This window comes from Symsagittifera roscoffensis, chromosome 1, assembly GCF_963678635.1.
Source record: "Symsagittifera roscoffensis chromosome 1, txSymRosc1.1, whole genome shotgun sequence".
In the NCBI taxonomy this organism is placed as follows: Eukaryota; Metazoa; Xenacoelomorpha; order Acoela; family Convolutidae; genus Symsagittifera; species Symsagittifera roscoffensis.
In genome coordinates, this window is record NC_087062.1 from 81,018,399 (window position 1) to 81,044,086 (window position 25,688).

Consider the following 25,688-nt stretch of genomic DNA (forward strand, 5'->3'; position numbering starts at 1 on the left):
TTATACAATAGATAACAAAATCTTTTTGAAATTATTCCGGTAAGTGGTGTTTGATTTGTTATTCTGATAAGTGGTGTTTGATTTGATTTAGTAAACGAATTCTGATGTTTTTTGCATTTTTTCTAATTTTATCTTGAAAAGGATTTAGAAAGACATTTCAATTATTTCGGTGATTTTATAGTAAATCAATTTTTTTGCAGTGATAAGCCGTATGAGTTGTGCAAAATTGGAATTTTTTTCTTATCTCTGCTCTTGAGGCATCATTGGACAGGTTAAACGCCTTTGACGTTCTCCCAAGTGTATTGGGGTGTTCATACACTAGGAAATTAGTTTTGATTTACTGAAGATCAGTTGGAATTTTTTTGATGACAGGTTCAATGACTAATTCAAAGTTAAATTTATATTAAACTTAGATTTTGAGCAGAAATTTTATGGTGCATTTATTTAAAACTTAAATAAAATGCATCAGTTGATTGCGCTATGTTTATCAGTGGTTCATTTTTTATATCAAAGCGAGCCTCTTTTTTGACCCGAGTCTACTAAGTTTGAGCAAAATCTTCAAAAGTTGCCTTGAATTAAAATTAAGTATTTCGTCTGGTAAAGTTGAAATTCTGGCTATCAAAGTGAATGAACATAATGATCTACATATCTACATATTTATATTTTTAAATTTTGTTGGGTTACCCCAGTGGTCCCTTTTCCATATAATTTACCTATTTTTGGGGAAAATTTTGCTAATATAATTGCCCAATATAAATTCTGGAAAAACACTTTTCGTTCTCAGCCCTTTTTACCAAATTACAACCCATTTTATAGAAAATGAGTTCAAACTTTCTCATTTTGATATTTTATAAATAAAAGCAGCATAGAATTAAATTTAGCTTCCCTCATTGTTGTATATTTCACAGAAAATAGTTTTAAAAAATTATTCGTTTCTAAAAAAAAGTTGTGAAAGCAACCAGATTGAAAGTTGCTGATGATTAGTAACTAATTTATTTCACTGCAGTTTAGATCCTACCGTAGATTTGTTATGGTACCATACAGTATCGTACCATTATCGTACAATTGTAGGTAGTTGTTGTGCAAGTAGCACATAATGTTCCTACCACACCAAATTCAGAAACGTCGTTCAGATGTTCAAAAAAGTTTCAACGCAATTTTCAACATACTTTTCTAATGGTTTTGGCGCTCAACGAATCTTTTCGTGAATATATTTTTTTGTTACCTGGTGCGTCTTCCATTTCATCGGAGATGACCTCCACGTAGGATATTGGGAAAATTCCCCTCCTCTGTCCGATATACCCATCGAACCAGTTCTCGTCCACTTGTTTCCGAATAGTCACCACCTGGTTTTTCTTCAGCTGAAGTTCCACGTCTGTCTGCGCGTCGAAATCGTAAATGACTCGACCTTTTCGCACCAAAGAATCACTTTTCTTTACCGCATTTGAAGCCCCATTTGGAACACTTTTTTGGGATTGGTCTTTTTGAACATTTTGCTTGTTTTGTCTTTGGAAATTATTTCCATTCATGAGCGGCTGTCCTTGTTTTTTAGGCTCTATGAACTCTTCGCTTTGATGCTGTGGTCTGTTTCGAGATTTGGAGTTTTCGATGTTCTGGTAAATTAACTGGCTGCTGGGCGATGATTGCCTGCTGCTTGCGGCGTTTTCGTTGGGCTGAGATTGCACTTGAAGTTGTTGAATTGGTTTCAAAATTGCACTATTTTTTGACTGCTGGCTGTCGACGTAGTTCAGATTGTTCGGGTAGTTGTTTTTCTGCTGTTGTAGATGATGATGAGGGGGATGATGGTTCGTGGCTCGGGCTACCGGTTCGCTTGCTTGTTGCTGGTTCGCTTTAGGCGCCACACTATGATCCGACTGAATTACCTGGCAAAGTAATAAATTCTAATGATTGTTCCTAAGCATGGAGTGGATGTTAATGTGTGTATTTATTTCTGCTGCTATGATTGAATCGCATTGCGTACGCATGAAAAAAGTTTTCAAATGGCTAAATAAGTTTGTTTTTGAAAAGTCTTAGTTTGAATTCACCATTTTCCGTTGTAATTATACTGATTCACTTTGATTCAATTGGTTATTATCAAAGATGGCGTTTTATAGCTTGCCGTTTCATTGTTGTTTCTCTTTTTTATACTCACTTTTATATATGTGACTGGGATAAGTCCGACTCTATTGCTGTTGTCGTTTTTGTTGTTGTTGCCCTTTTCCAGTCTGGCCTCTACCCAATTGGCATCCACTCTGCTCAGCAGACTGATCACGTCGCCTCTCTTTGCCTCCAACTCCCTGTGGCAGAAAAAGGAACAGATTCAGCATACGAAACAATTGAGTTACTTTTGAGGACAAACACTCACTATATTTGTATTTTACATTTTCTTTCAAGCGTTCTTAACAGTCATTGAAACCTTTTGCCAGTTTTTTTATCAGGACATATTGCTTAAAGGTACGGTTACAAGCAGATGTTGTTCTAAGGATTTTCTGAAGGTGGGGGCGGATTTTCAAAAAAAAAATTGAAATTTTGTTTTGACCTTTTGTTTAGGTCGACCAAATTAATTTTCGGAGCTCCCCCAATTCAGTAAAAGACCCTATTTAAACCACATTTTCTGCGCTGCCAAAAATTTTTGAAAAAACGGGCCAAAAAGGCGTTTTTAAGCTTTTTTTTTTTGAAAAATTTTGACGAAGAATTAGCGCTTTATCGGCGTGCGCTCCTATATCAGAGCCTTTATCGTTTTATCGGCGGTGCCTTAAGAAACATTTTAGAGTCGGTGAGCCGAAAATGGATATGTTATATAAAATAGTGCCAAAGTGGGGAGGAGGAGGGTCGAATCCCAGAGAACAAGGCATCATACGCCCCCCCCCCCCCCGCGCCTTCCTAAATCCGCTACCGCCTACAAGACAGTTCTCTTAGTCTAAAATAAAGTTGGGCTAAAAGACCACATGGTACAAAAGAAATTAGTATATACTTTTTATTCACATCAAAATACAAAGATTTATTACTGACCTCGGAGTATATGGTTTGAAGTTATACAGCACTTCTGCTCTGATTACATTCGGGTCATATGACTCGGCCTCCTGCTCTTTCGGCTTGGTTTCCGCCTTTTGCTGACCATTATGCTTCTGACTGGTCGGATATGTACCATAGTTTTGCATTGCCGGATTTTCCGAAGCGGAAGCCTTTGCAAGCGAGTTAGTCGACGAGTAGGCTGAAAAGATGAAAAAACTTCATGGGAAAATTTCTTAAATTGAACAGATGCAACGGAAATGTTTTTGAAGTTAAAATGGTATGTCCTCGGAGTTTCACTGGTACTTCAGGTTTAAACAATTCAATTTTTTTATTATTAGAAAAAAGTCAATAATCTTTGTATTTTGCTTTCGGTTCATCAATTCAACCAGTGAAGTTCAACACAGAATCAGGTACCACAAACAATCATCAGAATGTCTCGAGTGATGCATTTAAAAACGATCATATGATCTTTAGCCTAATTTTGAGCGAGTAATGCGAGCGATTTGGTGTTATAATAAAATTAGTTTTTATTAAAGCTGTAAAAAAAAATTTTTTTCTCCACGAAAAGAACTTTCAAAGCTTCATTTAGCACTTGAGCACTAGAAAGTTTTTTATATTCAAAAAATTAGGATGCATATTACAATTTTTTTATTTTTTTTAGCTTTTGCTTGTTTCAAAATTCATTTTTTAACGACAAATCTAGTCGATTGTGAATTGTTGATACCAGCATTCTAGGCTTTTGCCTTTTCTCTCATCACACCATGCACAAAATTGAAAAAAAAAAAAAGTATCTTAGTTTATGAATATGGTACATTACGAGGTCAAACTGGAGCCCCATAAGACGCACCCTTTGGTGCGTGTCCGCTCCTTTTGTGCTGGTGTATGTCAGCATTTTGTCGGCACGATCAAAGGAAAACACAAGAACAAAGAATGATCAAAGAAAAACACTCTTATTTCGGAATCCACATGAAAACACAAAAAGAAACAGTTTGACCTCGTAAGGTCGGAAACTTCTGTGTTACTTGCATAGCGAACTGGCTACTCTTATTTTAACTTATAAAGTACGATTTTGTTCCTTTGGTTTTGAGAATCATGTTTTAAAAGATTGAATGCATTGGTTCGTTTTACACATAATTAAAACATCTGTTTGATGGAGAGCAACAGCGGTCGCGTAGTGTATGTGAGATACAAACGTGATTTTGACTGAGGATTCCTGGAATTTGGAACCCTCGCCGGAGACCTGTGCAGACTGCTGCCTGAGGCCACACTGTCACGTGATGCCCTCTTGATCACTTTCTCTCTAGAGGGACTCTTCTTGGGACTCCCGAGGAACGAATTGAGAGTGTTTCCTATTGAACGGCAAAAACAACTAGGTTTTTGTTAGTTAAGTCGGTGGGCTGTAAAAATATAAAATTTTTAAAAAAGCAATTGGCCCGATTTGAATATTTTGAAAAGAAATCGGATTTTCTAAAAAAAAAAAAGCATTACATGAAGCGAAACTAATTTTTTACCGTTCGCTTGCTAATTTTTCTACTGTTCCGAATTTTTGCATTTAAGTACTAATATTGAATGTCAAACTGCTGAAAACGATTAATTTGTAGTGTTGATAAAATTTTCAGCGATCTTAGTCTATCCAGAAAAACGCTAAATATCGATTCACTTCAAGAAATGATCATTGTAAGGTGAACAACTGAGCAAAAATGTGGCATAGAACATAAACTAATCACCATATATAGAACTAAGCAACCAATATCATTGAAAAGTAGAAAAAGGGTTTTGTGAAATGTGAAAATGCAAAAGGAACGTAGATAAAAAATAATAGACTTCAAAAATGCACATTAAAAGATGATCTAGATGACAGATAACTAACGAAAGAGCCCGACGAAGAATGCAAGGTAATTTATAGAAACCGCGAACCACAGCAAAACAGATTTAATTGCGATCATCAAGCAAGTCTAACAACTATGATGACTACGTCTGCCGACCATTTTTACCCACCTGGCGACGAATTTTGATTGTCTGACTTTTTCCCATTTTCTCTTCTAAGAGAAAAATTATCCGTGTCAACCAAATTTTCAACCGAAGAGGAATCGTGCTGATACAGCGGAGATTCCATATCTTCCTCTGTTTGTGAATGCTCGGCTTTTTCTCGCCTTCGCATTTGATTTTCAAGTCGGTTCATTTCTTGGTTTGCCGAGTTCAACTCGTTTAGACTCCGTGATCTCTCCTGGGTCAAAAGAAGCGAAGATGAATCGTAACTATGTTGCTGCGATAAACTTTCATACGATTTATATTTCGCCTGCTGTTTGTTGCTCTCTTTCGGTACAAATCGGCGATACCGCTGCTGATTGCGCTGCGAATCATTATTGTCTCGGTTCAGCGTCGCCGGTCGCAACTCGGCTAGACGATTCGCGTGATCACGGATTGAATCGTCGATTTGTATTTTATTCAAATCATCCACCGATTCTATATGTATAAGTCGTTCTTCGGTTGTTCTTTGAACAGTTTTAATCAAAAAAGTCGGCTCGCTATGAGTCACATCCGAAAGTGAATCCATCCCGTCGAGTTGAACTGTTCTTCCTGTGATTGGGTTATGAGCGAAATATGACTCATTCTCGTGTTTCAAAAGTGTGGTGTGATCTTCGTGAAACGGGTCATATTTTATCATCCTTGAGCCCGGTATTTGTTCACGAGTATTCTGATGAAACGCTAGTTGTTCAGATTGCTTTGCCTGTTTCTCATCCGCATCTTTTGCTGGTTCATTGGGCATAGAAATTTCATTCGAATTCGATTGGTTGTAACCCTTGGGAGAATAAAATGCAGTTAGCCTTGATGTTTTATCGCATGGGGCTTCTTCGACAAATTTTTGGAGATCATTTTCAGGCTTTTTGATTTGGTCCTTTTTGATTTCACGTATCGGCTCTTTTTTGGGATGATTTACAGGATATTTTTCAGCCGGGGGTCGAATATAATCACTCATATTGCTGTTTGGTCTTCTTGGCTCAACAAACGCATTTTGTGAGGTTTGCAAGGGATGATTTGGTTCCCGAGGTTTATTCTTCCGGTCTTTTAGAGCGTTTTTTCTTTCAAGCGATTCTCGACGAATCGTTTTATTCAAGGCTTCTTGGCTCTCAAACCTCTCGATTCCCCGATCAACAAAGCCCTTGTGTTTTGATTTTAACTTATCAGTTCCGTTGATTGATGGGTCATTTCTCGGACTTCTTTTTACTGATGCATAGTTTTCGTTTCCATCAGTGTCAGAAACGTTCAAATTTCTCATTTCTTGCCTTGATTTCTGTTGTTTTTCTTCTCTTTTTATCGACACAGCACTGCTACTTGAACTTGCCTGTACTTTGTATGAACTTGAACTAGCCCGACCTTTCTTGTTACTCACACTGTCTTGATCATTCGGATACCTTGGGTTCCGGCTAGTCATTAGAACCTCCTCCCGGATGTTCGATTCCTGGACATTCGATAACTTGCTTCTCTTCTGTGATTCATAATACTGCTCTGATCTACTACTCGACCGCTGATGATTGAACTCCCATGGCTCTCTGTCGCTTTCTCTCTTCATAGGAGTCGACAGCTCCAAATTGCTGCTGTAAATCCGATCGTCATTGCTGCTTGTCAGTGCCAGAAACCTTTCGCTCACTGGAGCATCTGGTAAGTCACCAGATATAAATTGATCGGGTTGATCCGAATTTTCGAACTTCCGTGGCTTCAACTCATCGACGGGCGGCGGCAACATATCGTAATCTTGGTAAATGTCTTTGACGAGGTATCGCGTGTAGTTTTTATGAACCGGGTCAGATATTTGCTTGCTATGTTTATGTCGGTAATAATCCAAACCTCCCGAACTTGACATTGTCCTGATAATGTTTGCTTCTCTTAGGACCCTTGAGTCATTTTGACCAGCGCTTCTTTTTCTGCTTCTGACATCGATCATGGAAGCTGCTGGAGTATTCATCAAGGAAGTTGCCAAACTGAACGAATTGTCGTCTCTCGGCGCGCGAACTATGTATCTATATTTGCCTCGTTCTATGAAATCGAGATCGATTGGTGTTCTACTCATGCTAACACTGCGACTGTGCAGAATCCTAGACTCCCGCACGTGATATCTGTACTGATATCTCTGAACAAATGACTCATCATAAGGTGAACGCAAAATTGGGTCCCATTCTCGCATCGATTCATGTCGGTTTTGCAGCTCACCGTGAATTAACCTGTAAAAATCGAGTTCCTTTCTCGCTTTTCGCTCTTTTGAATCAAAATGTGCACGAAGTTTGTCGACCAGTCCTTTCGAAATACGGCCAAAATCTTTACTTTTTTGCCTTGCTTTTCTGCCATCTGTTTCATCATTGTCAGCGTAAATTAGGCGAGTGTCAAATAAGTTTTTGACCAGCTCAAAATCTGATTTCGAAGGAGCGACTTCTTTCACAACCTTCGTACCAATTTCATTTTCATCGAAATCAAAAATGTGTGACAAATCAGTTTGTGCATTCAACGATTGGCCGAATTTGTCTTCGTTTTCTAGCATCAGCTCATCGTCCTCTAAATCGGGCACAAATTTTCCCACTTTCCGGCCGAATAACTTATTTTCGCTGGGACTCGGCTTTTGGTTCGAGTGTATTTTATTACTTGCACTAGGCTTTCGGACTGGCCGAGGAATGTTTTCTTCACTAAACCCACGAGAAAACTTGGGTTTTGCTTTTCCAGGCGTGAAAAGAGTGCTTGACTTTTCGCTAGACGGTTCTTGGGTTCCCAACTGTTTCAATTTAGAGTTCGATTTTTTGTAATAATTTGTTTTCCTATAAGATTCAGTTATTTCTTCAGCCAAAATGGGCTTGTTTGGAGTTTGAGATAAACTATTTGCTCTTGTTGGTGATATTTCTTTTTTATTCTGCTTTGTGTATGGTCTTTTGTGGTCATAGACGTCATGAGTTTTCTCGCCTCTCTTGTTTTCTGGAGGCCTCTCTGGTAACTTTGAGGTTTTAGTTTTCGGCTCATGTTCCTTTCTGCGCTTAGTCAAAGGTGAAAAGCTGATTTGGTGATAGTCATTTGACCTGTCCGTGTGATTTTTACTAAGTGGTTTAGAATATGTGCGCTGCTCGGTTTTATCCAAATCATTGACTTTGAAGTCATACTCCAGCTCCGAGTCACTTCCTTCTTGTGGATCATTCATGGCGTCGGAATTTCCTCCGGAAAGTTCCACATCGGCTGTCTCTCTGATTACGTCACCGTCCTTCGCTATTATGTCACCTTCGCTCGTGTACTCGTCATCATCAAGATAATTCAAATACACTTTCATTTCACTCGTCATTAAAGGCACATTTTTTTCTGCTTTTTTCGGTTTTGCACCTGGATTTTTACCGGGACCTGGATCTTCTTCACTCCATTCAGAAGGAGAACCTACCTGGGATCCTTGAGTTAGCAGGAAACAAACACGACGTTTTCCACACTTTTTAACTTTTATCATAATATATATCTGTTAAGCTACTTTTTCAATGAATAAATCTTCATTAAATCAAAAATTTGGTTTCAATTGAATCGAAACAGGTTCGCAATTGTGATGATGGCACCATAAATTGTAAAATCAAAACAACAGTTTTTTTTTTCAGCTGCGGAAATCCAGACTTATGATAATTGGTAATAGTGGTGGTTTTGAAGCGGAAAAAAGTAAAAACAAAGAAATGATAAGGCAAAATTAAAGCGCAACAAAGGAGAATTTCTGTTTGAAAGCCTATCTAAGATATTTCACTTTGCACTGGTGAGCTTTATGGCCGATGATTTTTTTTTCAGTTTTAAATAAGACATTTTTTTGTATCCAACATTTTCATCGCTTTTTATGCAGAATAATATTCAGCAAAAGGTCTTTTTTGGAATAAACAAAGCAAAAACGTGCCATGCTGAGTTCCGCAAATGTTATTCAGCTCTGAGATCGATTTCTTATGGCGCTCATGGTTCATCAAAATGTATATCCTACTACAGTTGTACTAAATTAATTGACTGAAACTGAAAGCTGAAAAACATATCTGGAGAACTGGATAGCTTTTTCTTTGCATTTTAATGTGAAGTGTTAAAAATAAATACGAACAAGCATGAATAAATAAATAACACGTCTGCAAGAAAAAATGGCATGTGTTTGCCAAAAAATGATAGTTCCCAAACATTGTTTCGCGTCATGTCAGGATACAGATTTTTACAATTAATTCGAATATTTTGGAAGTAAGAACTAATCAATTCTGTAATTGAGAATAAAAATCCAACCTCTGTTTCCGTAATGTGGGATGAAGGTTGCAACGCTGTCAGATTCGTTTTCACTCGACAAATTTTCAGTTGATTGTTTCTTGAAACTTCGGATATCCGGCTAAAAATAGTCTAATAAATTAGAACAACCCGCACTCAGTAAAAAGAGAATATGATAGATTATAATAAACTTTTGTTGTCAGTCTCCATGAAATTCAAATTACCGAATTAAAAGAAACTTTAATCTTGTACTTATAGCCACCAGCGGATTCAGGGGGGAACGTTTTCTTTACTCAGGGATTTGGTCCACTAGTTTACACTAATTTTTCCAAAAGTGCCGAAAATGCCTTTTTTGGTCTATTTTTTCAAAATTTTGCCTGCGAAGCACAAAATGTGACCAAAGTAGGATCTTTTTGATGCCTTGGGAGAGCTTCGAATTAATTTAGTCAACCTAAATAAAAGGTCGACAAAATTTTCGAAATTTTGTTTTGAAAATCTGCTCCCCCTTCGAGAAAATCCTAGACCCCTGCTTATAGCGTAAACTTAAATTAAATTTGAATTTTTCTGTGTTTTCGTGCCGAATAGCAGCATTATAATCTATTATAGTTGATTTTTTTGTCAGATAATATTTTGATAGAAAAAGGGATTATAGTCTATTATAATAGATTATAAGAGATTTTAAAAGATTTTCGCAAAAATTATAATCAATTATAATTGATTATAATTCATTAAAATGTCATCAAAAATGTTATAAATAAAACGGATTATAAGTTGTTTTACCAGCAAAAATTGGCTATTATAATTGATTAAAATTTTGCTAAAAGTACGATTAAAATTATTTTATAATCGTTTATTTTTTCTCTTTTTACTGAGTGCGGGAAGTTCTTTTTTCAAGTTTTTTTTTGCAAAAAGTTTCAAATTGGTTTTTGAGCTGGTTTAAAAAGCTACTGAAATGTTTTTATAGATTCGGACCGGTTCAAATATGGTAGCATTTTAAAGTTCTTTCAATCGCGGTTTGATTGAATTCCAAAAAATCGATTTCCGATTTTCGGACCACACATATTTTTTTAAAGTTTTACTACGGTGTTTTAGGTACTATTACTCACATTCTGCATCTTTTAATCTAACTTTATAGCCCTTTACTAAAATAAATCAACAAAAATTAAGTTTGCTTAAAATGTTTTTTAATTTTTGAAAAATTTTAAAACCCTTATTTTGGAAAATTAATGTTAAATTATCGTGGTTGGAATATTCTCGTATGCCATTTGTTTTTCTGATTTAGTACAGAACGCATCCTAGCAGTGTAATGACTTTTGGATTCGCTGTTAATGTTTTCATGTTTTTATTTCTCTCGCGTTAAAGTGCATCAAAAATACATCGGCTGAAAAAACATACTATCACATGGGAAACTCCGATGTTTGTTCCGAATTTCGTACGAAAGTACCGGAATATTTGTGCTCGGATGGGGTTTTGTTTTCAGACAAAATTCCATTTTTAACTAGCCATTTTTGGCAAAATTTTTTAGTTCATTCGAAAGGTATTGTTGTCCTTAGCCTAAATGTGAAAAGATATTTTACCTGTGATAATTTTTTGTAAAGTTATAGGGGTTTAAAGATTGCCATATTGGCCAATTTGAGACAATTAACGCGCGATACATTTCGCGCTCTTAACGCGTAAGCGGAGATTTAATCCGTCTTAGAAATTGTTCCAAATTGGTTGAAAGAAGCTTATTTGCCATAATTGATTTGTTAGTTGGATTGGGGGGATAGTTTTTACAAAAAAATTGCAAATTCTATTTTTTAAAAAAAATTTTAAATTTAACTTTTTCTTTTTTTATTACTTCATAGACCTTGAAAGACAGTCGGAACATTCAGGGCTTTGCCTTGATACGAGCAGTCTTGTTGCAATTTCGATTCGAGCAAAAAATTTTGGCGGAATTTTAAACCTTAAGTTGAGCTATTCGAACGAGTGAATTAATCTTGTTCGCACGGAGATTAAATTACTCATCTGCAGTACACCGTTTTTGTTTCAATTCCCCTAATCGGCTTTTAATTTTTCCAAAATACACAGTTTTTAAAAACACTAAATTATTTTTTTTCAATTAAGCATCTAAATTATAGCGCGTTCAGCGTTTTTTCTCTTTTTCATGAGATAAGTAGACCGCAGAAAATATTGTCAGAAGCTTTTGCAGTATGCTTAAAATCCGGATACTGTTGGATACATTTCATTTTTTAAAATTTGATCAAAAACAAATTGATGTCAAAAAATTATTTAATAGATAGAAATTACTTGGAAGAGATTTGAAGGAAGATCTTCTTCAGAAGTCTCCACCGGAACTTCATCTTCTCCGTATCTTTGATCTCTGTTGTCACTTGGTGCGACTGGCAGGTTTCCTGAAACCTTGTAAGTGTTTTTGGTGGGATAAGTTGAGTTCTGCAAACCATCTCGTCTGTCAACAAAAAGTGGGTTTCTTTTCTCCACCTCTTGGTCAAAGCATCCGAGAGATCTAGGTGCATTGAATTCATTTCGTTCATCGACTGGACCTTGTTTGGAAGGTTTTGTGTCCTTGAAGGGCGACAAATTTCCATTTCTTATTGGCCTCGTGTTTGTTGGAAATTGGTGGCCGTGGCCCGCTCCTCTTGTCTCTCGGATGACCGGATAAATCTCCAAGTCTAGAAATTATTTTTTTTGAAATCATATTCCTGACATCAATTTTTGAGACGTTAATATGGTAAGCTATAACAACTTCAGAAATTTTGAAGACAGTTTAGAAATTTATTTCTGTTGTATTTCCAAAGATGTTCAGGTGAAACAACGCGAACACCTTAAAAGTACGCTGTGTTTAATCAACGAGGTTGAAAAGTCAGTATTATCCTAAACAAGTCATTTTACGATGCCGCAACATTTGGCACATTGAGACGTTTAAACCCAATGGAAAAATAACAGACTTTGGTCAAAATGTGAAGGACAGTTTCTCTGCAAACATTTCATCCCCTCTAAGATTAAAACATATCTTACAGAAGTTAAGTTGCCTCAGCAGAGGAAAATACTTAGCTCCTATCGAATTTAAGTGGACGAATCAACCCAAAATCGGTCAGTAGAACAACAATTTCATAAGTATCAAATACACGCGGCATTTGCAAGGATATTTTTTCTTAATTCCGCATCAATCAACCCCATCACTTGTTCCATAGCTTCTTACTCCTGATTTTTTTTGTGGTGTTTCAATTTTCAAGCATTTAGTTTTCATGAGAAAATGAAGAGCTCCTTAATCACAGTCGTACGTAATATTGGTTGAAATAATTAATGCCCAAAAACTTATCACATCGCTGAAAGACTTCAGCGAAAACTGCACATCATAGATTTGCGCAGCATCATCAAAAGGAACAACTTGCAGAGTCAGATGTAAACCAAAAAATAGATCATATTTTCCCCATTCTAGCTACTAGTACCGAGGTCCGCGAACAATGTTGCGCCCGAATTGAGTCGCCAAAATGGACTTGTTGCGACCGAATTTCCACGCTCCCGCAAGAGGCTTGAGTCGCAACATAGCTAAGAATACGTCGCGCAAAGTCGCAACATGAGTCGCGCAAAGTCGTAAAATGAGTCGCGCAAAGTCGCAAAATGAGTCGCGCGAAACATTAGTCGCAGCATGGGTCGCGCGAAACATTAATGGCAGCATGGGTCGCGCAAAATCGCAACATGAATCGCGCATTATAAAATGTTTCGAGCAGTTTGATGGAATTTTTGTCTGTTCTTTTTGCTCGCATAAGCGTAATACAGATGCTGATTGTAAAATATTCCAGTATATATGTAATTTTATTATGCAGCAAGCTAGACCGACATATTTGCTGATCAAATACAGGATTACCACAAAAAGGCCTGCACATGGTCCCAAAACAAAATATAAGCAAATTGCTTGGGGCACAAAAATCGAAATATGAAAACCATTAAAAACTTTCTTGAGCCATGAATAATAAAGCCCGAAATTATTTTTTTTATAAATTAGCTCGAAATTGTTTTTTGAATTAATTGTGGTTGTACCATTGTTGGATGGTTAATGCGCGCCATTTATCAGTGATCTACTAACGCGTAACCTAGATGGCGAATCAAACCGGCTCAGAGAATAATCCAAACTGAATTGAGACAAATTTTACGTTTTTTTTTCTTTTGCTAGACGGTGCAAGTTTCTCTTGAGTTTTGCTTTTGTTGTTACAAGGAAAATTTGCTTCTGTGTTACATTTGAAATCAGGGAGTACCTAATTAGTTTAGGTCCGAGGTGGCCTTCTCATAGCGTAATTTTGGAAAAGGGTACACCGCCTGCGCTGTCTATTTTGGCCGAGTACGTTCGTGCAACTCCTAATTCATATACCAATCCTAATCTTACTCTTATATTTCGTAATCTCAATAGATCTAGATATATACTGGTTTATTGGGAAGTTAGAGGAGAGAAGAAAGCAACTGATTCGTTTATGATTTTTTTTCTCTGGCTGAAACTGCGAAAAGTTTCAGCTTTAAAATTTATTCTAAGTTTTAGTCATGGATCATGATTAGTAAGTTATTAATATTTTCCAGTGAGAAATATCGAGGTATAAAATAAATACTTGTTTTAAACTGGTTTCAATAATTTCAGCGGTGTATAAAAAAGTTCAGCTGGAAAATATTCGTTTGTTCGCCAAAATGGTCCGAATAGAAAAAACCTCCGAAAGTCGGAACAATTCAGAAATATGTGAAACTGGATAAAATCTGCAGCTGACTGAATAATCAAACAATATGAAAAAAAAAATTCAGTTTTCGCGCTCGTTAAGTTTTTCAGGTCGCGTCCGCAAAATAAAGTGATAAAATTTGAAATTTGCATTCAACAATTGCTTTAAATTGATGCGTAAATGAAAGTGGACAAGCAAAAATAGCCTAAATTCCGAAGCAATAGATGTGCCAACGACTATCTTTCCTCCGGTTAGCACTTCGGAATTTGAACTATCAATGGACTAACTTCGTTGAAAATCCTTGAGACAAGTGAAGGCGGATGTTTTTCGCACGTGCTAATAATATAGTTTTGCAGAATTTAAAAGCTTTTGTTTAGCTGATTTGTTTCTCAAAAAGTGCTTCCTCTATGCGTTCAATTGACATAAATACAGAAGTTTAACTTTGGATAGACTTAGTCAGGTTCGTGGCTCCGACTATTACTTGTTCTTTGGCTCTTTTTCGGTCGCCGGAACGAATCGTCAAGAATTTCTGTTGCAAAAGACCCCTAAATGTCTTTAAGTTTGACGTGAAAAGTGATGAAATTGGAGAAAATAGTTTTTTATTTGGTTTATGGGCATGAAAAGCCTTTGAAACAATTTGGTAAACTTATTGCTAGTATTTTTGGCTCTTTTCCAGTCCACTTTTGTCTGTAATTCATTTTACAAAAGTTTATTTAAAATTTCTTTCCATGTTTTAAACCTCAATGAAATCGTGTCAGCAAATTATTACAAGATTTCATCTATGCAAATTTTTTTTTCAATTTTACGAGGGGGGTGGTAAACTGGAAAAGAGCCGCATTTTGTCTTTTAATGAAAACTCGCCAGCTATTGCAATTTTGTCGAGCATAAAATGGAAAAAGAGCCAAGTTTAACTGTATCGAACTGAGGAGCGTGGATGGGCGGTGAAATGGGCACCCAAGGTGGCTCGCCGTCCCCTGCCGACAAGAACAGAAGGTGTGCCTAGACCACTTGTCCGAATGTGTCCCATAAAAATACCGGCTCTTTTCCAGAAAATTAAGTAATAGCGCCAGAATGTTCATTGTAAGAAAGTGGAATTTGCGAGAAAAAAAATGCATATCTATCAATTTCTCAGAAATTTTGCATGATACAGCGACTGAATCAGCTTGGGTTCTTTTTCACTCCCGATCCTTTCAAAGCATTTACTTCCATAGATGATTTACGTGTTATTATGGCTTATAGTTGTACTACGGCATGGTGTAAAGTATGAAGAAAAAATCTGTTCATAGTTGTAAGTTTGGGCTCTTTTCCAGTCCCCCCCACCTTTCAAAATACCGAGTTTTATGTTTGTTTTACGAGTTATTACGGCTAAATGCGTGATGTTACGCTGTAAAGTATGAAGAACAAATCTGCTCACAGTTGTTGATTTGTTCACCACGCTAAATTTCATTGCATTATGACAAGGTTAAATAAGCTTTTCAAAGTTGAATATGAAGGGGGGGGGGGGGGGAACTGGAAAAGAGCCTAAGTTTGTTCACCATGTCCAATTTCATTGCATTGTGATTGTGTTAAATTACTTTTTCAAAAATCAAATTGAACTTTGGGGTAGGAGAAGATAAAAGGGCCTCAGTATTTTTTCGAATTATGCTTTGAACAAGGTTTGACGTAGTTATTTTTATATGGGGTGTTTCTGTCGACTTTTATGTTTTGTATATTCTGTCGAGAAAAGTTTATTTGTTTTAAAAGCTATAAGTACAATATTTGCCAGAACAAGTGTCTTGTTATCGTGTTATCGTTATGTTTTGGAGCAATTTTGAGCGGTACATAGTTTTGGATTTTTGTTTGAGGAATCCAAAACAGCAAAAAAGATCCAAAATAAGTAGCAATGTTGTGGATTCTGAGACAAACCTGATTTTAACTTTCTGCGGAATCCCCTTTTAATGCACAGATTGCACAGTTTGACCTTGTAATGATTTAGAATGAATGAAATTTTTTTGCTCAATTACAAAAAAGAAGGAGTTGAGTGTACGACAAAGCAAAAATAAATTCAAAACTCGACATTTTTGTATTGCAAAATAACTTTCTTCAATTGAGAAAGAAAACTGAAATTACATTCCAAGAAAAGTATGAAAATAGCATATAACATATAAAAACAAGGACAGCCGGTTACTGTGCAAGTAGCACAGATTGTTCTGACCCTAGTCTTAAAAAAAGACAACATTTTTTTTTCAAACTTTTGTCTTATTGACGTTTTTTTTTCGGCGTAGTGTATTAGGTATATCAAGTAAAAAAAACTGGGTATAAAAAAATTGGGGTTAGGTCTATTTGACAACCATACTGAAATACAGAAAAAAAATTTTTTTGGAAATTACCTAGAAAAACGAAAAAAACATTTTGAAAAATTATCGAAAAGTTTTTCAAGTTTTTTGCAGTTTTTTGAATTTTTGAAAAACTGATTCCAAAAATGGGTTACAAAGCTCAAAACAAACTAACGTTATCCATGTACAGCTATTTGTTTACGTTTCAATTTAGGCTATTTACACCGAAGACTTTAGTCAAGGTGTTATGGTATCGTGTAACGGGTTTTTTTTTTAATGTTGTCTGTTGTCAAGTGTCGACAAATAACGTCCACAGTTATCAATTATCATGTGGGCTAGACTATATCGCGCTATGTCACGTGATTGCGTATGTTTGTTTCTTTATTTGTTCATCTTTATTTATTTAATTATCTGTTCTTCTATTTATTTAATTATGTTTAGTTTGCTTATATTTATTTATAATTTATGTATGTACATAAATATTTTTGTTTATTTTTATCACGTGTTTTGTTTATTTATTTATTTATTTATTTATGTATTTATTTATGTATTTATTTATTTATTTATGTATTGATTTATTTTTTTATTGCTTATTTATTTATCAGGTGTGTTTTGTTTATTTGTTGATATTTATTTCTATATTTATTTAATTATTCTTTCTTTCATTTAGTTTTGCTTTTATTATTTATGTATGTGTATTTATTTCATTTATTTATTTTTATTTATTCATATTATGGGTCTGTTTGTTTGGTTATTTGTTCATATATATTTTTTCATGTCTATTTAATTATTTGTACATTTCACTTTTGCTTTTATTTATTTATATATTTATTTATTTATGTATTCATTTATGTATTTATTTATTTATTTATGTATTGATTTATTTTTTTATTGCTTATTTATTTATCAGGTGTGTTTTGTTTATTTGTTGATATTTATTTCTATATTTATTTAATTATTCTTTCTTTCATTTAGTTTTGCTTTTATTATTTATGTATGTGTATTTATTTAATTCATTTACTTTCATTTATTTATATTATGGGTCTGTTTGTCTGGTTATTTGTTCATGAGATATATATTTTTTCATGTTAATTTAATTATTTGTACATTTCAGTTTTGCGTTTATTTATTTATTTATTTATTTATTTATGTATGTATTTATTTATTTATGTATTGATTTATTTTTTTATTGTTTATTTATTTATCAGGTGTGTTTTGTTTGTTCGTTGATATTTATTGCTATATTTATTTAATTATTTTCTTTCATTTAGTTTTGCTTTTATTTATTATTCATGTATGTATTTATTTATTCATTTATTTATTTATGTTTATTTATTTTTGGTTTGTTCGTTCATTTGTTGGTTTGTTCGTTTATTTATTTATTTATTTAGTTAGCGTCTTTGTTGTTTGATTGTGAAATTTGATGTTTTACTTCTTAGCTATGTAGTTAAAAGCAAAAATTGATTTTCAATTTTTTGTTCTAGAACTGTTATTCTTCAATTATTGGTTGTTCAAGTTGTTTGGTTTTTGCTTCAGTTTTTATGCCTTCGGTGTATTGGGCGTAGCGCCTATGTTATAAGCTTTTCAACCATAATAATACTGCTCGCTCGCTTTTTTGCTCGAAACAAAACGGTCAAACCAAACCGGTCAAATCAAAACGTCAAACCGGTTTTTCTCGACTCGGTACCTGATTTCTCGATTCGGTACCTGATTTTGCGTGAAAACAAAAAGAAAAAAACTAAAACATCCGAATACAAAGTTCTTCTCTATTTTCAATGGTCGGAACAACTATTTAATCAATTAAATCGGGAGAATTCTCCTTTCTCACTCACCCACGCTTAAATGGTTTAGAAGAAGCAAAAATTGTTGCTTTCAACCAGTAGCAGATTCATTGAGAAAGTAAGCAGATTCATTGAGAAATGTCCCCTTTTCAAGGATTCGATCCCTTGACTACCCAAAGAGTCTCTCTTTGGCATTGTTTTGAGACCTACCCTAAAATTTCTGCTTCTGGCACCCTTGTTTACCACATCTGAGGCAAAGAGCGCTCCAAAAATACTTCTGAAAAAACTTCCCAAAAATGACCTAAAAGAACAATTTTGGCAAAACCAGTCCTTTTTGTGTTTTGGGAGAGTTTGGAAACGCAATTTTGACCTATTTTATTAAACCTAATGTAATTTCGAAAGCTGATTTTCAGAAAAGTTTTCCTATTCTGAGAAAAAACCTTGATCAACGGCTCCTCTTTGAGAGCATTTGCAGCAGTAGAAAAAAAATAATTTCAATTGTCAAATGATATTTGTTTTAGTAATTCGAGAAATAAAGAAGCACGAAATTCACAATGACATGAGAAACGGAATTTTCAAATTAATTCAACCGTTAGATTACGTGCACTTTTTTTTCTCAGTATTTTTTGTAAGGGTAAGTTTGCCCCAAAGATAAATTTGCCAGCACCAGTTTTCAGCAACCACTTTGAGAAACTGTTTTTGATTTTGAAAAAGTTCAAGCAAGTATAACTTTTAGGAGAGTTATCCTCTGCGGTTCCCTAATTTCAATCAAAAAATTTTTTTCTGAAAATTTTGGCTTAGAATGGTACAAACAAAATTTTTACAAGGTAGTAGTTAGCTTGAAACTCATAGACAAGTTAACTAGAGTGCAGTTTTTTAAGTTTCTATAATTAATTTTCTGAGAAATAAGCTGGCGAAATTGGGGTTCCTCGTTTTGTCTTTTCAACGGTGAGTTTTTTCAAAGTTATCAAAAATTTTAATACCTTGTGAGTAATCTATGAACTATGAAGTTCATTCTCGTTGATGATGCTTTTCAAAAATTTTTTGACCTAAATAATTCTAAAGTGTTTTAATTTTTTTAATTTTTTATTTTTTTGCAAATTAATTGATCAGAATGGGTTGGGTGCTATGCATTTCAAAGCTTCTTCGGTCATCATTCAAAATGACTTCTACGTGTCGAGTTAATCGGACATGTTGTTTTACACTTTAGCATTACTTTGAACGCTTAAAGCCAGCGAGTAAGTGTTATAATAAATAGAACTTCAAACTGTAAAAATTAGTTTTACACCATTGGGTTTCCTCTTGTTGTTCCAACTTTCGATACGAAAGTAACGGAATATTTGTGCTCGGGTTGGGTTTTTTTCTTCAGACAAATTTCGACTTTTTAACTAGCCATTTTGGACGTAATTTTTTTATATCATTCAAAAGGTAGTGTTGTCCTGAGCTCAAATTTGAAAAGATATTTCACCTGTGATCATTTTTCGTAAAGTTATGGGGGTTTAAAAATTGCCATTTTGGCCAATTTGGGACAATTAACGCGCGATATATTTCGCGCTATTAACGCGTAAGCGGAGAATTGGCTCTTTTCCAGTTTCCCCCTCTTTCAAAATACCGAGTTTTTTTTGTTTTACGTGTTATTACGGCTAAACGCGTGATGTTACGCTGTAAAGTATGAAGAAAAAATCTGTTCAGAATTGTCAAATTGTTCACCACGCCAAATTTCATTGCATTATGACAAGGTTAAATAAGCTTTTCAAAGTTGAATTTGAAAGGGGGGACTGGAAAAGAGCCCAAGTTTGTTCACCATGTCCAATTTCATTGCATTGTGATTGTGTTAAATCACTTTTTCAAAAATCAAATTGAACTTTGGGGTAGGGGAAGATGAAAGGGCCTCAGTATTTTTTCGAATTATGCTTTGAACAAGGTTTGACGGCTCTTTTCCAGTTCCCCCCTTTCATTTTTTCTGAAATTCATTAGATTAAAGTCTTTTTAAAATAATTTTTAATGTTATAAACTGCATTAAAACGTGTCAGCGTGAACAGCTGAACAAATTTTCACAACCTTTCGAACATGAAAATTGCCGTGTGAACAACTTTTGAACATCTCGTTTTGTAATTTAACAAAGGGGGGGAACTGGAAAAGAGCCGGTTTGACGTAGTTATTTTTATATAGGGTGTTTCTGTCGACTTTTATGTTTTGTATATTCTGTCGAGAAAAGTTTATATGTTTTAAAAGCTATCAGTACAACATTTGCGAGAGCAAGCGTATTGTTATCGTGAACTAGACTTTTTAACCTAAAAAATTTTTCTTACATATCTGTAAAAAGATGAACTCGCTTAAATGTTGAACCATTGCTTCCAGAATCCTTCTCAATTGGTCCAGAATTAACCGGTGCGGTTTTCCACCCGATCCAATGGTCTTGTTTTCGATGCCCGGCTGATTCAGGTTTAATTTTGTACAAATTGAGTTTTTTTGGGAAAAACTGAATTGTCCGATTTTTTTAGCTAATTTTTTGCCGGCTTAAAGCCTGGAATTATTAGCTTAGTCACCCTATTTTGCATAGACCTGCAGTGCGTGAAAACAAATTTGGGTCTGAGCGTTTGAGTGTTTTGCTCTTTTTACTCCTCCCCCCCCCCCCCACATTTGATTTTCAGTTTGGAAAAACTATTTTTTTTGTTGTAATATTGAAGTGGAATTTCGCATGGTTAGCTACCTAACTTTTTTATTTACATTTGTTCAACATACCTTATATCGTAACATTACGCATTCAGTCATAATAACTCCACGAACAAGTGAGAAATTGGAAAAATTGAAATGGGGGATTGGGTGAAAAATGCTCATTTTTCGTAACCTAGAACATTTATTAAAGACAAAAATATAAAAATTTCGGTGGATCAATTTTTTTGACAAAAAATCCGTTTTTTCTGCTGATTTTATCTCATTTATTGTCGGCTAGTTTTCCATGCTATCCTTGTGTGCTATATTTGGTGCTAGAGTTTTCTAATCTAGATATTTTTGAATGCACAATTAGATCAAAAATTAAATTCAGATAAAATCGAGTGGTTTATCTTAATATCTTAAAGCCGTTCAGTCTTTTTCGATAAGACGAATTAAAAAAACGCTAAATGTCAGAAAAATTGACTCAAAGTTTAGTTTTAGAAGAAGTTATGGCTTTTTCCCTACCTTTCAATTTCCTGTTTTTTCGGCTTATTTTCCGTGTTTTTTTTCAAATGCAATTTATATTATCTGGCACGCGTTTTAAGGGTAGCATGTGCTGAAATTTTTCAAGAGTGGGTTTTTCGAAGAAAAAAAATTAAAAGTTGTCGAACTTTTTTAGGTGCAAACATTTGAAAAAAAACAGGCTAAAATGACGTTTTGAGCATGTTTAAAAACATAGCTGTGCAAAAAAATTACGTTTTTGTCGCGCGCTCTCCCCTCAAATATAGTAATACTGGCGCCAAAGGCGCCACTAATAAATTTTTGGTGTTGGTCTGCCAAAAAGGGATCTCGTTAAAATAAAGTTAAGGAGGCCCTCTGGAAAAACTTGACGACCAGAATTGAGGGAAGAGAAACAATCTATCCGGCCTTCTACTGCGCTTCAAGCTGTTTGTTTCTAAAGCTTGTTTTTTAAATAATTTTCGATTCAAATAGTTTTTGCTATAATTGAATTTTATTCTGAAGTTTTTTTTTCGTTTAAACGGGTTCAGCTTATGTTATACTGGCTTAATCAACTTATGATGCGTAGTTTCTGGGGCTAATATTTCAATGTTTTTGACTGCTTCAGTAGGAGGGGTCTTAAAAATTTTACAAAGTAAAGTTTTTCCACGAACGATGCATAATGCAATATGTTGAGTTGTATCATAAGTGTTGCAAAGCTTTTTTTTATTGTTGTTAAAAAACAGTGAATCTTGACATGATGATTAAACAGCTCTTTTTCACTTCCCCGACATTTTAAAATTTAAATTTGATTTTTTTTTTACTTTTTTCAAATGTGATTGATGAATCTTTGCCTGGCGATCAAACAAAATATTTTTAACAATTTTTTCTTTATAATTTACAACGTAACATCATGCATTCAGCCATAATAACACGTATGACTTCTAAGAAAAAGGAAATGAAATGTGTGGTGAAATGGAAAAGAACAAACTGAATAATTGCGAACCAGTTTTTTTTTTCACGCGTTTAGCTACAATAACATGTAAAACAACCACAAGAAAAATAAAATATGAAAACTGGGATGGAAGGACAAATTCGAAATTATTTAGTAGAAATGGCGCTACTGATTTAAAATAAGCTGTAATTAACTATTTTCCGAAGCAGCTAATAGCTACGTCTCAGAAAAATAGTTTTCTTGCTTAATCACAGCTACCAGATTTCCAGATTTTCTTTTTTTTATTTTGTAAATCAGTTCGCAAAAGATGTTTGATTCTGCAGTGAGTAACTACATGTTTTTTGAAAACTTTTTCACTAAAGCCCTGAGCAAAAAAATCGTCTCTTTTCTTTTTTGCCATTTTTGAATTTCAATTTAGAACAAAAACAAGCGATTACTGTGCAAGATTACTGTGCCAGTAGCATTGTTCCAATAAACAACCATACTCTTAAAAAATTACAGTTTCTTTTTAAAATAGTGTCGTTTTTTTCTGTTAGTGTGATAAAAAAAATCTAAAGAAAAAAATAGAAAACAGGCAAATGCGACAAGTTTAGTCAAATAGGCCAACTGGAAACGAGAGTTGGAATGTAGTCGGGTTGTCATCTCCTTTGCTGCTCGATCCTGGGGCTATAAGAAATATTTACTTACTGCATTTATATAATTTCTTCTTCTTCGTTAATTTTTTAGTTATGACTTATTATTAATTGTTATCGCAAAAGCGTTTTTATTTTAGTTTGGTTACTTTAAAAGAGTCGCTCACACTAGAGCATCTCTCTGCAAAAATAGAGTGTGGGTGATAAAGCGTGGTTGTAGCGCGGTGGGCTAGGCCGGCTGTAGAGCATGCTCAGGACGTCCCTCTGGTTGGTGAGGCCAGGAGTGGGCTATATTTTATGGTCTCTTTATGCAGAGTCTCTTTATACGTTCAAACTTTTGTTACATTTTCATTACAGTTTTTCTCTTTTTTGTTTTTGTTGTGTCCTTTTTTCAAAAGTAGAATAATTTGTTTTGGGTTTGACTTTCGACTTTTTTGTGTTTCATTTGGTTTTAATAAAACTTGAAAGTGGTTTTCAAAAGAATAATTTATCCAGTCGCACCAGATGAGTTATGACCTTTGGCCTGTACTCATAGAGTAATTTCAGATAAGGTACACCGTCTGTTCGTCACGATATCTTATTTTCGGCCGGAATTAGTCTAAGATTAGTCTAATACCAATCTTAATCTTACTCTTATATCTCCTAGTCTCAGTAGATCTAGTGTATACTGGTTTTCGCGAAATAGTTCTCGGAGTTTACCCAGAAGGAGAACAACTGTATTCAAAGACTTATTCAACTTGTTCTGGTGCTGAAACTACAAGTAGTTTCAGCACTTACAAATAAGTGTCAATTTTAGAGATGGAATATGATTGGTTAGTTAGTATTATTTTATAGTGATAGTTTGATCAATAATAAAATTGCTTTATAAATACTAGTTCAGAACTGGTTCCAATAGGCAGCGTTTTTCGTTCTCTTTTTTTTTTGTTTTGATCTGACCACTCCTCAAAAGGGCGTGAAGAAATTATGACATTCGTGTATTTTTTCGGTACTTATTTTAGGGACGTGAAACAAAACTCAAAGGGCTGAAGTATGGTATGAGATTAAAACCTTGTTTTGTCGAAGTTTGAATTGTATTTTTTTTAATGTCTCTTTAGTGTCCAGACAAAACTGGCCTGAGTATTCCTATTATAGCCTAACAGCCTTGTAACAACTAGAGTGGTTTATTTCGTAAGGCGGTTCTTTTTCTTTCCCTCTATCCATCTCGATTCAGAATGAATTTCGTGGTGTAACGAATCATTTCTCAAGCTGGGATTTGAAGACAAAAATGATTATCATCATGCCACTTTTTACAATACTCGGACAATGTAAACAAGGATTACCGGTTACTGCGCAAGTAGCACAGAATGTTCCGACCACAGTCTTTAAAAATACAAAAATGTTTTCTCAAATTGGTTTCGTTTTTTTTCTGCATGTTCTGAACAAGAAAAATAGAACTTAGGCATTTTTGAGAGTACCCGGGTTGACCTCCATAGAAAAAACGCTTATCATACAATTCAATACAAAAAATGTCTTATCATACAATTCCATGCATGGATTCTATGGAAAAATTAATTATCCTAACGGATTTTTGGTTATGAAAATTGTATGATAAGCATTTTTTCATTGATTTTTTTTCAGCAAAACCTTTAAAAAGAATTTTTTTGTAAGTTTAAATGAGCTTCGTTCGTTTTCTGATTGAGTTAGATCAAGTTGGCACATTTTTTTCCATTTTTTTGACAAAAAATGTTTATCATACGATTTCCATTCTATGAAAATGGTGTGATAAACATTTTTTCGATAAACAAAATTTTAGCCGCGACACAAGTAATTTTGAAAATTTGCCCCAAATTTTTTTTCAACCGCAAATCGAATTTTCTACGCAAACAAACACTTTCCGAAAAAAAAAAATTTGCATGCAAAATTTAATTTTTTGTGTGCATAACGTAATCCTTAATAATATTGGCTTTTTTACATTAATGAGTTTGTTACTTTTGTTATATCATTTGTGAAAGACAGCCCGAAGACAATTCAGGTCGTTTTCTATGCATTGTAAAAGCAAGACCGTCCAGCTTTTAGTACTTTGAGTAACCAAGGTCTTTGTCACTTGGGTTCGGTTGCAAACAGAACTCAAATTGTTTCAGAAAATAAAATTAGAAACAAAAAAACAACTTTTTGGTTTAAGGCAAAAACATCTATCATACAATTCCACTTAATCGAAAAAATGGCTATCATACAATTCCATTGTATGGAAAAAATGGTTATCATGTAATTTTCATACGATTTTTTTTATTCTATGGAATTGAATGGAATCGTATGATAAGCATTTTTTCCATAGTATCGAATTGTAAAATAAGCATTTTTTGTCAACCCGGGCAATAGTAAAATAATTGAATTGGAAAACAGTTTTTGAAGAAAAATGACAAAAAAAAACAAACAAAAAATTTAGAAAAAAAATTCAAACATTTTTCCAAATTTTTTTGCCGAAAACTTTTGAATTTTCAAGTTTTTGATTCCCAAAATTGCGCTAAAAAACTCCAAAAACTACCTTTATCAGAGTAAAACTAAGTTTTCACGGCTTAAATTAAGCTTAAATAAGCTATTGCAATTAATAAATGTCTCACTAAATAGTGCGAAATTAGAACCAAAATCAAAAATTAGAGCAAAAAGCAAAATTTTTAATGACGTTCGAATCACGACTGAAAAGGCTTTAACATGATATATCACTCAACCTTGTTTGATGATTATTTGTGGTAGCTGATTTTGTGTCGAAAACAAAAAAAACTAAAACACACCCGAATCCAAAGTTCCTCCCCATTTTCAATGGTCGGAACAAAAAAGTCATGTTCATATGCTTGTAAAAAGTGGTAGGTGGGGGAAGGAAGAAGAGTCACTTTAGCAATCAC

At 34.4% G+C, this 25,688-nt stretch overlaps 1 protein-coding gene across 8 annotated transcripts in view; it reads right to left on the minus strand.

Annotated features, from left to right (window-relative positions):
- LOC134850866 (uncharacterized) overlaps positions 1–25,688 on the minus strand; it is a 46,067-nt gene that overhangs the window by 5,644 nt on the left and 14,735 nt on the right. For 7 of the 8 annotated variants that reach the window (XM_063866644.1, XM_063866635.1, XM_063866679.1 and 4 more), the window contains 7 exons: positions 11,551–11,933; positions 9,283–9,382; positions 5,014–8,436; positions 4,209–4,364; positions 3,013–3,214; positions 2,153–2,297; positions 1,226–1,883 (listed from right to left, as the gene is read on the minus strand). In XM_063866644.1, the coding sequence (XP_063722714.1) occupies positions 1,226–1,883; positions 2,153–2,297; positions 3,013–3,214; positions 4,209–4,364; positions 5,014–8,436; positions 9,283–9,382; positions 11,551–11,933 (5,067 nt within the window). The remainder of the gene's footprint in view (positions 1–1,225; positions 1,884–2,152; positions 2,298–3,012; positions 3,215–4,208; positions 4,365–5,013; positions 8,437–9,282; positions 9,383–11,550; positions 11,934–25,688) is intronic. The other variant, XM_063866686.1, reaches the window with a different exon arrangement.